The 15686-nt window shown below is 42.1% G+C and overlaps 1 protein-coding gene across 1 annotated transcript; it reads right to left on the bottom strand.

The window, feature by feature from the left end:
* Window positions 1–8415: 8415 nt before the first annotated feature.
* LOC140547198 (uncharacterized) lies at window positions 8416–10222 on the bottom strand. The gene is given in 3 exon segments (XM_072670786.1): window positions 8416–8500; window positions 8996–9952; window positions 9984–10222. Coding segments are annotated over 3 exon segments (1281 nt in total).
* Window positions 10223–15686: the final 5464 nt, after the last annotated feature.

Genomic DNA, 15686 nt, shown 5'->3' with positions numbered 1-15686 from the left:
CACACACACACAAACACACACACACACACACACACACACACACCATTTACCTGTTGTTTTTAGATGTGCACACACATCCACACACAAACACACTGTAGCAGTAAGGGGAAAAGCATGCTGGGTAATTGGACATCTTGGGCTACAGAACTGTAATCAGGTCTCACTGAGCACACACACACACACACACACACACACACACACACACTTCTTGTCTCCCCCTGTGCTTCTGTTCCGCATTAATACCTGTTATGCTCCAAATCCCCCACCACACAGGGTTCTGACCATGCCAATCACACACACACACACACACACACACACACACATGTGTGATGTGTGTAAAGGTAAATATAAACAGTAGGAGTGTAGCGCCATCATCTGCATCAGTACTCTAAGAGATACCAGAAGTGGGCGTGGCCTAACCCTGAAGCTCACCTTTAATGGGTTCTGCCTGTTTGAATAAAGAATTATGATAAAGAGCAGAACCCTGAGAGCTGCGGACACCATAGCGACCCCCTAGTAATTACCCGGGATACCATAGCAACCACACAGTTACACCTTAACAAACATCTTTATCATCATAGCAAGCACCTGCCCCATAAATGAAAGTAATTATTAATGAGGATTTAAAGTAAGAGAAAAAATAAATAAAGGTTTAAAATCCTGTAAAACACTTAAATAGTTAAAAACTAGAGAGCTGTCCTGTTTGAATTACATATATAAAATAAGCTACAAGGTTTTAAATGGTGTAAAAGTGGAGTAAAATGTGTGAAAATAGTAAAAATTTCCAAGGTTTACATTTTGCAACAAAGAAGCTGGAAGATCCTAAATTATAAAAGTAGAATAAAGTAGAATAAAAATGGTTTCAAAATAAGTTGGAATCAGGTAGAAGGTTTCTGACTGTGTAGAAAACAGTTCTGTTGTTTTAAATTGTGTTAAAATGAGTTCTAAGGTTTTGAATAGTGTAGAAAATTAGAGATTTTAAATCATGGTAAAAGACAAAAAATTGTTACAGGATTTTAAATTGTGTTAAAATGAGTTCTAAGGTTTAAATTGTGTAAAAAAGAGTAAAAAGGTTTTAATTAGTTTTGCAAATAGATTGTAAACGGTGTAAAAAGGGACAAAATGGACAGTTTAACTTGCGTAAACAATAAGTTGGGAGATTTGAAATGGTGTAAAAGTAGAGTAAAAAGGATAATAATAGAGGTTTTTTAATGGTGTAAAAATATAGCAAAAAAGGTTTGTTAAAATGAGTTCTAACGTTCTTTAAAATGTGTAAAAAAAAATAAGTCTAAAAAAATTTAAATGATGTAAAAATTAAAGAGGTAAAGAGGAAATTGTGTACAAAATAAGCCTGAAGATTTTAAATTATGTAAAAATACAGTTTTTAAATTGTGTAAGGGTTTTAATTTTGTATAGATTTTAAATGATGTAAAAATAGAGTAAAGAGGATTTAAATTATGTAAAAAAATATTTTTAAGGTTTAAATTGTGGAAAAGAAAAGTTGTAAGATTTTATTTGTTTTAAAAAACAAGTAATACGGTTTTAATAGTTAAAAAAATAAGGTAAGTAATAAGTAACTACATCTGTACGTAGTGTCAGAATCAGTCAGATGGTTTTAAATTGTGTACAAAATATTTTTAAGGATTAAAAGGGGGGTGGGTGCAGCGGGGCTGTGGTCAGGGCTGAGGGTGGGTGGGTCTTTGCAGCGGGGCTGTGGTCAGGGCTGAGGGGGGTGGGTAGGTGCAGCGGGGCTGTGGTCAGGGCTGAGGGTGGGTGGGTGGGCGCAGCGGGGCTGTGGTCAGGGCTGAGGGTGGGTGTGGTCAGGGCCTATTTCTTTTATAATTCCGTGATTAATGCAAATCTCAGCCAGGCCAAACTTATCACTTTCAGCTGCTGAAGCTCTGTCTCTCTGTGTGCCCGGCACGTCCTCGCTCTCCTCTCTTTCCTCTTGACCCTGTTCGGTTGTCACGGTGATGCCAGCGCCCCCTCGTTAAATTGGACGTCCAGTATAATTCCCCTGTTTTTCTTAAGTATCATATAATTAGTGCCAAAATACAGACTCTGAATTACAGCTAATGGTGTTATGAGGGGTGACCGTTTTGAGGGTAGCGCTGTGTGTGTGTGTGTGTGTGTGTGTGTGTGTGTGTGTGTGTGTCTCAAACACACACATATGGCAGAAACAGTTATGGCCAGTGAATTGGCTGTCCATTTAATACTCCCTAATATCCATTACTGGACCATAACACACACACACACACACACACACACACACACACACTGCTGTATGCTGAATGGATGAGCCTATTCACAAATGTACATGCATACTACATGGACAAAAGTATTGGGACACCTGCTCATTGCTCACTGTTTCTTCTAAAATCAAAGAGCTGATCCTGCTTCTGTTGGAGTAACTGTCTATACTGTCCAGAGCATTGCTGTGAGGATTTGGTTGATTGCATTCAGCAACTCATCCCCTTCAAAAGTACTGGATGGAGCTCCTCCACCATCATTCCAGAGAACACAGCTCCTCAATGCTGGGGGGCTTTATACCCCTCTGGCCCATTATTATTAGGCAGCATGGTGCCAATATGGTCATGAGGATTGGCTCCAGAGAGTCAGGGGTGTCCACAAACTTTTGGACATGTAGTGTATTTAGTATATCAGTCATTAAATGTCATTTTGGGTACAATTACAGTGTGTTTGGGGTGACTGGGAGTGTGTGTGTGTGTGTGTGTGTGTGTGTTCAGAAGCGTCCTGCTCTCTGCAAAACATCAGCAGTAATTTCACAGCTCCGGCGTTCAGCGCAGATTTAGCGTAATTTGTCGGTGTTTTATGAAATGTAAATGATTTCTGGGATTTATTGCGGATTAAACCCTTTAATTCCAGTTTAAGTTTATTTTATAAGATTTTAAAGTTCAGCAAATTCCCCCCCAATTACGCCGCTACTCTGATTCTATAGCTTGTGTAATGAAGACCTGGGAGATTTACAGGCCCGGTATGGCCGTCGGGGTCCCCGGCGTGAGAGTTATCCTCAGCGCTAATCTTTAAATAGTCCCAACCCATCAGCAACTCACACATCTATACTGCACACACACACACACACACACACACACACACGTATTCCCCTCAGACTTCATTAAAGCTCATTTTCTCAGAGTTTGTACTTGACGAACATCCCTGATCTGTATTATGCTAAGCCCGGCTAAGTTAGCGTCTTAGCGCTCCGGCTTTGAAGCTGGTGTTAGCTGCCGGAGCAGGAGTGCTAGCATGGGCTTCCGTATTATTAGCGCTGTATTATTAGCGCTGAGCTACGTGGCAGCGTGACTAGCAGATGCGCTGATTAATAACACGGCCAGACGGAGCTGTCTGTCTGTTTGTCTATCTGTCTGTCTGTCTATCTATACATCTGTCTGTCTGTCTATCTATCTATCTATCTATCTATCTATCTGTCTGTCTATCTATCTATATATCTGTCTATCTGTCTGTCTATCTATATCTATCTATCTATCTGTCTGTCTATCTAGCTATCTATCTGTCTGTCTGTCTATCTGTACATCTGTCTGTCTGTCTGTCTATCTATCTGTCTGTCTATCTATCTATATATCTGTCTATCTGTCTGTCTATCTATATCTGTCTATCTATCTGTCTATCTATCTATATATCTGTCTATCTGTCTGTCTATCTATATCTATCTATCTGTCTGTCTGTCTGTCTATCTATCTGTCTGTCTATCTATCTATATATCTGTCTATCTATCTATATCTATCTATCTATCTGTCTGTCTGTCTATCTATCTGTCTGTCTATCTATATATCTGTCTGTCTGTTTGTCTATCTGTCTGTCTATCTATCTATCTATATATCTGTCTATCTATATCTATCTGTCTGTCTATCTAGCTATCTATCTGTCTGTCTGTCTATCTGTACATCTGTCTGTCTGTCTATCTATCTGTCTGTCTATCTATATATCTGTCTATCTGTCTGTCTATCTATATCTGTCTATCTATCTGTCTGTCTATCTATCTATATATCTGTCTATCTGTCTGTCTGTTTGTCTATCTGTCTGTCTGTCTATCTATACATCTGTCTGTCTGTCTATCTATCTATCTGTCTGTCTATATATCTATATATCTGTCTGTTTGTCTATCTATATATCTGTCTGTCTGTCTGTCTATCTATCTATCTATCTGTCTGTCTGTCTATCTATCTATCTATCTATCTATCTATCTGTCTGTCTATCTATCTATATATCTGTCTATCTGTCTGTCTATCTATATCTATCTATCTATCTGTCTGTCTATCTAGCTATCTATCTGTCTGTCTGTCTATCTGTACATCTGTCTGTCTGTCTGTCTATCTATCTGTCTGTCTATCTATCTATATATCTGTCTATCTGTCTGTCTATCTATATCTGTCTATCTATCTGTCTGTCTATCTATCTATATATCTGTCTATCTGTCTGTCTATCTATATCTATCTATCTGTCTGTCTGTCTATCTATCTGTCTGTCTATCTATCTATATATCTGTCTATCTATCTATATCTATCTATCTATCTGTCTGTCTGTCTATCTATCTATCTATCTATCTGTCTGTCTGTTTGTCTATCTGTCTGTCTATCTACACATCTGTCTGTCTGTCTATCTATCTATCTATCTGTCTATCTATATCTATCTGTCTGTCTATCTAGCTATCTATCTGTCTGTCTGTCTATCTGTACATCTGTCTGTCTGTCTATCTATCTGTCTGTCTATCTATCTATATATCTGTCTATCTGTCTGTCTATCTATATCTGTCTATCTATCTGTCTGTCTATCTATCTATATATCTGTCTATCTGTCTGTCTATCTGTACATCTGTCTGTCTGTCTGTCTATCTATCTGTCTGTCTATCTATCTATATATCTGTCTATCTGTCTGTCTATCTATATCTGTCTATCTATCTGTCTGTCTATCTATCTATATATCTGTCTATCTGTCTGTCTATCTATATCTATCTATCTGTCTGTCTATCTATCTATATATCTGTCTATCTATCTATATCTGTCTATCTATATATCTGTCTATCTATATCTATCTATCTGTCTATCTATCTATCTGTCTATCTATCTATATATCTGTCTATCTATCTATATATCTGTCTATCTATCTATCTGTCTATCTATCTATCTATTTATCTGTCTATCTATCTATCTATCTATACATCTATCTATCTGTCTGTCTGTCCATCCGTCTCTCTGCAGGCAGTTGTGGTGCCGCATGCTCGGTGGGCCGGAGTGAGGCGTCGGTTCTGTGGGACCGTGGTTCTACATGACGAATAACTGCTCATTTAAAAACAACATCCTCCAAAAATATCGTCTGAGTGACAGCAGGAACCATCGGGCGCTTGACTTGACAAGAGAAAGGTCGCGGCAAGGTCACAGTCAGACCAGTCAGAACGGTGTCTGCTAGCGCAATGCTAGCCCAGTCTGCAGGCTTTAGTGTCTGAGAGCCGTGGTAGAAATGGAGGGGGAACATCTTCAGTATGATGTGAGAATGTAGCGAGACACTAATTAGTTTAAAATAGTTCTGGAGGACACTGGGGGACATTACGTGGGCACCAATGTGCTGTTTCTGGGAGCACTTAAGGCTAGTTTAGGCAGAAATGCCTGTCAGGGAGAGAGGGAAGGATCGGGCTTAAACAGCAGCTAATGGAGGAGTGGGAGGGAAACGGAGGAGTAGAAATGGACCGTTAGAGAGAGGGGAGGGAATCAGGCACTGACCTCTAACTGGACTTCCGAAAACTCCCTGTGCCGAACACACAGACTTGAGGAATCCTACTTTCTTAAAGTACAAGTGCCCACTGAGGAACAGCATCTCCACACACCGTGATGCTGCACCACCACCACCACCACCATGGTGTACTGCCAATAGAATAGGACTCTCTGGAGCAGATCAAGAGCATGACCCTAAGGTCACCATGCTGCCTTAATAATACCAGGCATGGGCTAGAGGGATATAAAGCCCCCCAGCATTGAGGAAGAACTGTGTTCTCTGGAATGATGATGGTGGTGGAGCTCCATCCAGTACAGTCTGGGATAGTGATCATCATTCAACATCCTGACCTCACGCAATCAATCAAATCCTCACAGCAATTCTCTGCTCCAGAATCTAGTAGAAAGTCTTCTTCTCTGGACAGTAGAGACAGTTACTCCCATAAAAGCAGGATCAGCTCTTTTTTCAAAGAAACAGTGAACGAACGAACAGGTGTCCCAATACTTTTGTCAATTTTTGCGCATTTCCACTTCAGCCTGCAGCCAAAATGAGAAGCGTAAAATCCCGTCCTTGAGATATAAAAAAAATAACAGAAAGAAAGGAGAGGTCCTGAGTCTCAGTTCCAGGAGCTCTGGGAGTCGTTTAAATATAAATATCAAAAGACAAAGCTTCAATATTCAGGAAAAAGAAAAAAAAATCGTTGGAAAGAAGTTGGCTAAGTAGCCGGAATTCAGTCCAATCACAGCCACGCAGTGTCAGAACAAAAAAAAAGCCCGGAACTCTGATGAATATTAAATGAGCTCATCATTTGAACTTGAAGCATATGCTAAACGGCACGGCGTGGGGAAGCTGCAGCGGTACATCTGCACACATCTGCTTTTACATTATTCTTTTTCTTTTCTTTTTTCAAACAGTCTGTCATCATTTAAACATGACACGTTTGGCTGCGGTGGAGATCCCTGCTGCCTGACTTCCCCTCCTCCAGCCAGGCGCCAAGGCCTTGTCCAGTTCTGCTGCTGCTCTGACCCAGCCAGCATGCTCACATGGGCCTTCCTTCCCTGGACCCCATTAGTAGTTGACCCACCTCCCATCAATACAGCCCACCCTGATCTCTCACATGGGTCCTATCCAGGCCCTGTGTACAGTGTACAACCCAGAAGGGCACCCATGTTTAGCCCCTCTTGGTCCAGTCATTGACCCTGGTTGGACCCTGGGAGGCAACCATATGTGGGGCCAACATGGAACCCATGGACAAAACGTCCCAGCTGGGGCATCATCAGACTAAGATCTAGACTTTGACCTGACCACTGTAGACCATTCACCAAGTATCTAATGATTGAACACAGTTCCAAAGCACTGGGTTACACGACACGGACGAAAATATTTGGACACCTGCTGATGATCGCCAACCCCCCAACCCCAAGAAGGGATGGAGCAGCATCATCATTGGCAGTACTTCTTCTCTACAGGGACTAGACAAGCTGTGTGTGTGCATTTGCACATCTGTGTCAGCAATGGGTGCAGCTTACAGTTAGAAGAAAGGCAATCAAATCCTCACAGCAATGCTCTGGACAGTAGATACAGTTACTCCAACAAAAGCTGGATCAGGTCTATCTAATACCCTTGAGGGTGTCCCAATACTTTTGTCCATTTCTTGCATTTATAGCTTTAGCGAGTAGCCTTAGACATCAATGCACGAGTTTAACTCCGCCTTAAGCCGGAGAGGCGGAGCTTACTGGTGGTATGCCAACATGTGCGTACTGACTGTTGTGCTTCCCTGTTCCCTGTTCGTCAGTTGTTCCACCTGTGTTTTGTCTATTTGACCAGAACTTTAGAGACCCCTCCCACACCGGGGTTTCAAACTGACATGGAGGGTTGCATCATGCTTTGTGAAAGACCCCTTCAACCCGGGCCAAGAAGCTTTATCGAGCTCGGGTTCTTTGAGCTGTCATGGCCGTCTATACAGAACGACTGCAATTAGTGAAGAGCTGCGAAAGAGAAGAGTGTAGCGCTGGCAGCTAATGAGCGAAATTAGCAGCACAAGCACAGAGCATGCTGCTAAAGGGCTGGCGCCTGATGTTTGGGCATGGAAACCGTACCCAGAGGCCCGGGCTCCAGCTATTAATTCGTCCCCGTTTTTTGCTTTTTCCTGCCCAAGCGAACGCGCTAACATGCTCACAGGGAACTGATCCTTGCTCGCCCATTCTGACCACGCTCTCTTGATCACTGCGAGCTCAGGTCAGAAAGACAGCCAGTAACCAAAGGCTCCCCCTCTCCCCCCCACCGCCAACCTCCACCCCGCTGCGCTCCCTAATCGCCTCCACACTTGGCACGCGAGGCTAGCCGCTGAGTCCGCGCCTGGCTGGCAGTGACTGGCCATCAGAGAGCGTCTGCGGGACTATCTGCTGCTGTCAGTTAGCGCCCGCTAGTCCTGCACAGATGCTAAATTAATAGTGAAGCGGCAGATAGTGTCTCTGAGCGTGCTCAGATCGCTAATGAAGCAGCCCGCGGCCCTGGCGCCGACTAGCGCTAACCCGCTGACAGCCAGCTCACCACAGACACAATGCAAATGTTTTGATATGGCTGGTTTCTTTTTCCCTTTTCCTGGACGTTTGCGCGCACACTGCCCACACTAGCCGCCACCTCACTTTGTTGTTTCGTATCTTATGTAACGCCGGTGTTAATTATTTCCCCGCGACCGTTGGCTAGCTCGTGCCGCGCCTCTCTGGTAACGAGACGCGTCCGGCTGCTTTAAACAGAGAATAAATAAATACATACATAAATACAAATCCATGAATGCCAAATCTCAGCTGATGCGCGCGATGCTCGATGCTAACACGCCAAGCTCCCAGATATATGTTCACTGTTAGCTCTATATTTAAGCTTCTTTATTTTTACATTGTTATTTGTCACATTTTTTTTTTTTGGGCATCATTTGAAGTCTATAGCTGCTCTGTTCACTTTGGAATGAACGGACCAATAGAAATGCTCTAAAATAAAAAAAATCCTCATCTTGATCCTGATCCTAATACTAACCTTAACCCAAAACCTGACCCTAATCCTGACCCTAATCCTGACCCTAATCCTAAATCTAACCTTACCCTCAACCTAAAACCCAATCCTCATCCTGACCCTAATCCCAAACTCAACCCAAAACCTAACCCTGACCCTTATCCTGACCCTCATCCTGACCATAATCCCAAACTCGACCCAACCCATAACCCTAGTCCTATTCCTGCAGTACTGCATTATTGAGTACTGTATCACTGAGTACTGTATCACTGAGTACTGTATCACTGAGTACTGCATTATTGAGTACTGTATCACTGAGTACTGTATCACTGAGTACTGTATCACTGAGTACTGCATTATTGAGTACTGTATCACTGAGTACTGCATTATTGAGTACTGTATCACTGAGTACTGTATCACTGAGTACTGCATTATTGAGTACTGTATCACTGAGTACTGTATCACTGAGTACTGCATTATTGAGTACTGTATCACTGAGTACTGTATTACTGAGTACTGTATTACTGAGTACTGCATCACTGAGTACTGTATCACTGAGTACTGCATCACTGAGTACTGTATCACTGAGTACTGTATTACTGAGTACTGTATTACTGAGTACTGCATCACTGAGTACTGTATCACTGAGTACTGTATTACTGAGTACTGTATTACTGAGTACTGCATCACTGAGTACTGTATCACTGAGTGCTGTATCACTGAGTACTGCATTATTGAGTACTGTATCACTGAGTACTGTATCACTGAGTACTGTATTACTGAGTACTGTATTACAGAGTACTGTATCACTTAGTACTGTATCACTGAGTACTGTATTACTGAGTACTGCATCACTGAGTGCTGTATCACTGAGTGCTGCATCACTGAGTGCTGCATCACTGAGTACTGTATCACTGAGTACTGTATTACTGAGTACTGCATCACTGAGTGCTGTATCACTGAGTGCTGCATCACTGAGTACTGCATCACTGAGTACTGTATTACTGAGTACTGTATCACTGAGTACTGTATTACTGAGTACTGCATTACTGAGTACTGTATTACTGAGTACTGCATCACTGAGTACTGCATCACTGAGTACTGTATTACTGAGTACTGTATTACTGAGTACTGCATCACTGAGTACTGTATCACTGAGTGCTGTATCACTGAGTACTGCATCACAGTACTGTATTACAGAGTACTGCATTACTGAGTACTGCATCACTGAGTACTGTATTACTGAGTACTGCATCACTGAGTACTGTATCACTGAGTGCTGTATCACTGAGTACTGCATCACTGAGTACTGTATTACTGAGTACTGCATCACTGAGTACTGTATCACTGAGTACTGTATTACTGAGTACTGTATTACTGAGTACTGTACTGTACTGTACTGTATCACTGAGTACTGTATCACTGAGTACCGTACTGTACTGTAGTGTATCTGGATCATGCTGTATCACAGTGAGTCACACTGTCCCGAACTGGACTGCTGTGCCGGGGCTACCATGTTAGCTCGTAGCCAGTGTGTTAGCTTGGGGCTAATGTATTAGCATGCAGGGTTGTATGGCTGTAGATGCTTTCAGTGCACCAGGATATGGTATTTCACAGTGCATGCTGGGAAGTGAAGGCAGCTGGGTATTAGGCCTCTCTCTCTCTCTCTGACTCCCTGTCGTTCTGGACTTGGCTTAGTCCACCCCCCCCCCCCAACCCCCCATCTCCCCACCACCCCTCTTCTCCACCCCAAAAACCCTGGGGCAGCCTTCGCCTTCTTATCACTGTGGGAAATAACCCCTTCTGCTGTTTGGCATTTCAGTACTTAGTCCCGCTGGACCGAGACAGCGGAACAGTCTGGAAGAGAGAGAGGAGAGAGAGAGAGAGAGAGAGCGAGAGAAAGATGAAAGAGAAGCGGGACAGAGGAATGTGGGGTGGGGGGGGGATCAAAGTATACTCCTCCCCTGCTCTGCATAAAGGAATCTCTTTATGAGCAGCCAAACATGGGGACATAAGATGGCCAGAGGGTAGAGAGAGAGAGAGAGAGAGAGAGAGAGAGAGCGAGAGAGAGAGAGAGAGAGAGAGAGAGAGAGAGAGAGGGAGAGAGAGAGAGAGAGAGAGAGAGAGGGAGAGAGAGAGAGAGAGAGAGAGAGAGAGAGAGATGGCACTTGCAGAAAGCCTATTACATAACTCTACTTCTGTGACACAGATACATAGAAACACACACACCGCCTGCTGCCAGCGCCTCGTTCTCCTGCTAGCTAACACACTTCTGCTAATCACTCCACAGGTGGGGTGGAGGCTTTATCTGCGGCGGGTTCTGCCCTCAGAACCTGGGTGTTAATCAGGACCCTGCCCTCTCCGAGGGACAGATAAGGGCTCTAATCTGCTGCTTTCTGCAGCATGGCCTGTTAGGTGCAGTGGACCTGCAGGTGTTTCTGCTGAGCGTCATGGTGGAGGAGGGATTGAGGACAGAGTGATTGGGGATTTGCCTGGGGAGGAGGGGGGGGGGGCTGGCTGGCAGGGGGAGGGAGGTTGGAACTGAAGGTGGTGGAGGTGGAGGATGAGGATGGGGAGTTGAGAGTTGGGTGAAGGATGCAGTCAGGGTGGGAATGGGGTTCAAGACGGGGACGGGGTGGGCTTTAAAGAACAGGGCTTTAGTTCAGGGTGGGGTTGAATTTAGCTCCCGCCTCCTCAGTGTATATCACAATACCTACATTTAGAGTTATTAATATTCACCCTAATGAGAGACTGTAGCTCCTCCTCCTCAGTGTATATCACAATACCTACATTTAGAGTTATTAATATTCACCCTAATGAGAGACTGTAGCTCCGCCTCCTCAGTGTTTATCACAATACCTACATTTAGAGTGTTATTAATATTCACCCTATGAGAGACTGTAGCTCCTCCTCCTCAGTGTATATCACAATACCTACATTTAGAGTGTTATTAATATTCACCCTAATGAGAGACTGTAGCTCCGCCTCCTCAGTGTATATCACAATACCTACATTTAGAGCGTTATTAATATTCACCCTAATGAGAGACTGTAGCTCCGCCTCCTCAGTGTATATCACAATACCTACATTTAGAGTTATTAATATTCACCCTAATGAGAGACTGTAGCTCCGCCTCCCAGTGTATATCACAATACCTACATTCAGTTATTAATATTCACCCTAATGAGAGACTGTAGCTCCGCCTCCTCAGTGTATATCACAATACCTACATTTAGAGTGTTATTAATATTCACCCTAATGAGAGACTGTAGCTCCTTCCTCCTCAGTGTATATCACAATACCTACATTTAGAGTGTTATTAATATTCACCCTAATGAGAGACTGTAGCTCCTCCTCCTCAGTGTATATCACAATAACTACATTTAGAGTTATTAATATTCACCCTAATGAGAGACTGTAGCTCCGCCTCCTCAGTGTATATCACAATACCTACATTTAGAGTGTTATTAATATTCACCCTAATGAGAGACTGTAGCTCCTCCTCCTCAGTGTATATCACAATACCTACATTTAGAGTGTTATTAATATTCACCCCTAATGAGAGGACTGTAGCTCCGCCTCCTCAGTGTATATCACAATACCTACATTTAGAGTTATTAATATTCACCCTAATGAGAGACTGTAGCTCCTCCTCCTCAGTGTATATCACAATACCTACATTTAGAGTTATTAATATTCACCCTAATGAGAGACTGTAGCTCCGCCTCCTCAGTGTATATCACAATACCTACATTTAGAGTTATTAATATTCACCCTAATGAGAGACTGTAGCTCCTCCTCCTCAGTGTATATCACAATAACTACATTTAGAGTTATTAATATTCACCCTAATGAGAGACTGTAGCTCCGCCTCCTCAGTGTATATCACAATACCTACATTTAGAGTGTTATTAATATTCACCCTAATGAGAGACTGTAGCTCCTCCTCCTCAGTGTATATCACAATACCTACATTTAGAGTGTTATTAATATTCACCCTAATGAGAGACTGTAGCTCCGCCTCCTCAGTGTATATCACAATACCTACATTTAGAGTTATTAATATTCACCCTAATGAGAGACTGTAGCTCCGCCTCCTCAGTGTATATCACAATACCTACATTTAGAGCGTTATTAATATTCACCCTAATGAGAGACTGTAGCTCCTCCTCCTCAGTGTATATCACAATACCTACATTTAGAGTTATTAATATTCACCCTAATGAGAGACTGTAGCTCCGCCTCCTCAGTGTATATCACAATACCTACATTTAGAGTTATTAATATTCACCCTAATGAGAGACTGTAGCTCCTCCTCCTCAGTGTATATCACAATAACTACATTTAGAGTTATTAATATTCACCCTAATGAGAGACTGTAGCTCCGCCTCCTCAGTGTATATCACAGTACCTACATTTAGAGCGTTATTAATATTCACCCTAATGAGAGACTGTAGCTCCTCCTCCTCAGTGTATATCACAATACCTACATTTAGAGTTATTAATATTCACCCTAATGAGAGACTGTAGCTCCGCCTCCTCAGTGTATATCCACAATACCTACATTTAGAGTTATTAATATTCACCCTAATGAGAGACTGTAGCTCCTCCTCCTCAGTGTATATCACAATAACTACATTTAGAGTTATTAATATTCACCCTAATGAGAGACTGTAGCTCCGCCTCCTCAGTGTATATCACAGTACCTACATTTAGAGCGTTATTAATATTCACCCTAATGAGAGACTGTAGCTCCTCCTCCTCAGTGTATATCACAATACCTACATTTAGAGTGTTATTAATATTCACCCTAATGAGAGACTGTAGCTCCGCCTCCTCAGTGTATATCACAATACCTACATTTAGAGTTATTAATATTCACCCTAATGAGAGACTGTAGCTCCGCCTCCTCAGTGTATATCACAATACCTACATTTAGAGCGTTATTAATATTCACCCTAATGAGAGACTGTAGCTCCTCTCCTCAGTGTATATCACAATACCTACATTTAGAGTTATTAATATTCACCCTAATGAGAGACTGTAGCTCGCCTCCTCAGTGTATGTCACAATACCTACATTTAGAGTTATTAATATTCACCCTAATGAGAGACTGTAGCTCCGCCTCCTCAGTGTATATCACAATACCTACATTTAGAGTTATTATATTCACCCTAATGAGAGACTGTAGCTCCGCCTCCTCAGTGTATATCACAATACCTACATTTAGAGCGTTATTAATATTCACCCTAATGAGAGACTGTAGCTCCGCCTCCTCAGTGTATATCACAATACCTACATTTAGAGCGTTATTAATATTCACCCTAATGAGAGACTGTAGCTCCGCCTCCTCAGTGTATATCACAATACCTACATTTAGAGCGTTATTAATATTCACCCTAATGAGAGACTGTAGCTCCGCCTCCTCAGTGTATATCACAATACCTACATTTAGAGCGTTATTAATATTCACCTAATGAGAGACTGTAGCTCCTCCTCCTCAGTGTATATCACAATACCTACATTCAGTTATTAATATTCACCCTAATGAGAGACTGTAAGCTCCGCCTCCTCAGTGTATATCACAATACCTACATTTAGAGTGTTATTAATATTCACCCTAATGAGAGACTGTAGCTCCTCCTCCTCAGTGTATATCACAGTACCTACATTTAGAGTGTTATTAATATTCACCCTAATGAGAGACTGTAGCTCCTCCTCCTCAGTGTATATCACAATACCTACATTTAGAGTGTTATTAATATTCACCCTAATGAGAGACTGTAGCTCCTCCTCCTCAGTGTATATCACAATACCTACATTTAGAGCGTTATTAATATTCACCCTAATGAGAGACTGTAGCTCCACCTCCTCAGTGTATATCACAATACCTACATTTAGAGCGTTATTAATATTCACCCTAATGAGAGACTGTAGCTCCGCCTCCTCAGTGTTATCACAATACCTACATTTAGAGTTATTAATATTCACCCTAATGAGAGACTGTAGCTCCGCCTCCTCAGTGTATATCACAATACCTACATTTAGAGCGTTATTAATATTCACCCTAATGAGAGACTGTAGCTCCTCCTCCTCAGTGTATATCACAATACCTACATTTAGAGTTATTATATTCACCCTAATGAGAGACTGTAGCTCCGCCTCCTCAGTGTATATCACAATACCTACATTTAGAGTTATTAATATTCACCCTAATGAGAGACTGTAGCTCCTCCTCCTCAGTGTATATCACAATACCTACATTTAGAGTTATTAATATTCACCCTAATGAGAGACTGTAGCTCCGCCTCCTCAGTGTATATCACAATACCTACATTTAGAGCGTTATTAATATCCACCCTAATGAGAGACTGTAGCTCCTCCTCCTCAGTGTATATCACAATACCTACATTTAGAGTTATTAATATTCACCCTAATGAGAGACTGTAGCTCCTCCTCCTCAGTGTATATCACAATACCTACATTTAGAGTTATTAATATTCACCCTAATGAGAGACTGTAGCTCCGCCTCCTCAGTGTATATCACAATACCTACATTTAGAGTGTTATTAATATTCACCCTAATGAGAGACTGTAGCTCCTCCTCCTCAGTGTATATCACAGTACCTACATTTAGAGTGTTATTAATATTCACCCTAATGAGAGACTGTAGCTCCTCCTCCTCAGTGTATATCACAATACCTACATTTAGAGTGTTATTAATATTCACCCTAATGAGAGACTGTAGCTCCTCCTCCTCAGTGTATATCACAATACCTACATTTAGAGCGTTATTAATATTCACCCTAATGAGAGACTGTAGCTCCGCCTCCTCAGTGTATATCACAATACCTACATTTAGAGCGTTATTAATATTCACCCTAATGAGAGACTGTAGCTCCGCCTCCTCAGTGTATATCACA

The sequence above is a fragment of the Salminus brasiliensis genome, chromosome 24 (assembly GCF_030463535.1).
Source record: "Salminus brasiliensis chromosome 24, fSalBra1.hap2, whole genome shotgun sequence".
In the NCBI taxonomy this organism is placed as follows: Eukaryota; Metazoa; Chordata; class Actinopteri; order Characiformes; family Bryconidae; genus Salminus; species Salminus brasiliensis.
The sequence above is the reverse complement of the archived record's forward strand: the minus strand, read 5'-3'. Positions and strand labels throughout refer to the sequence as shown.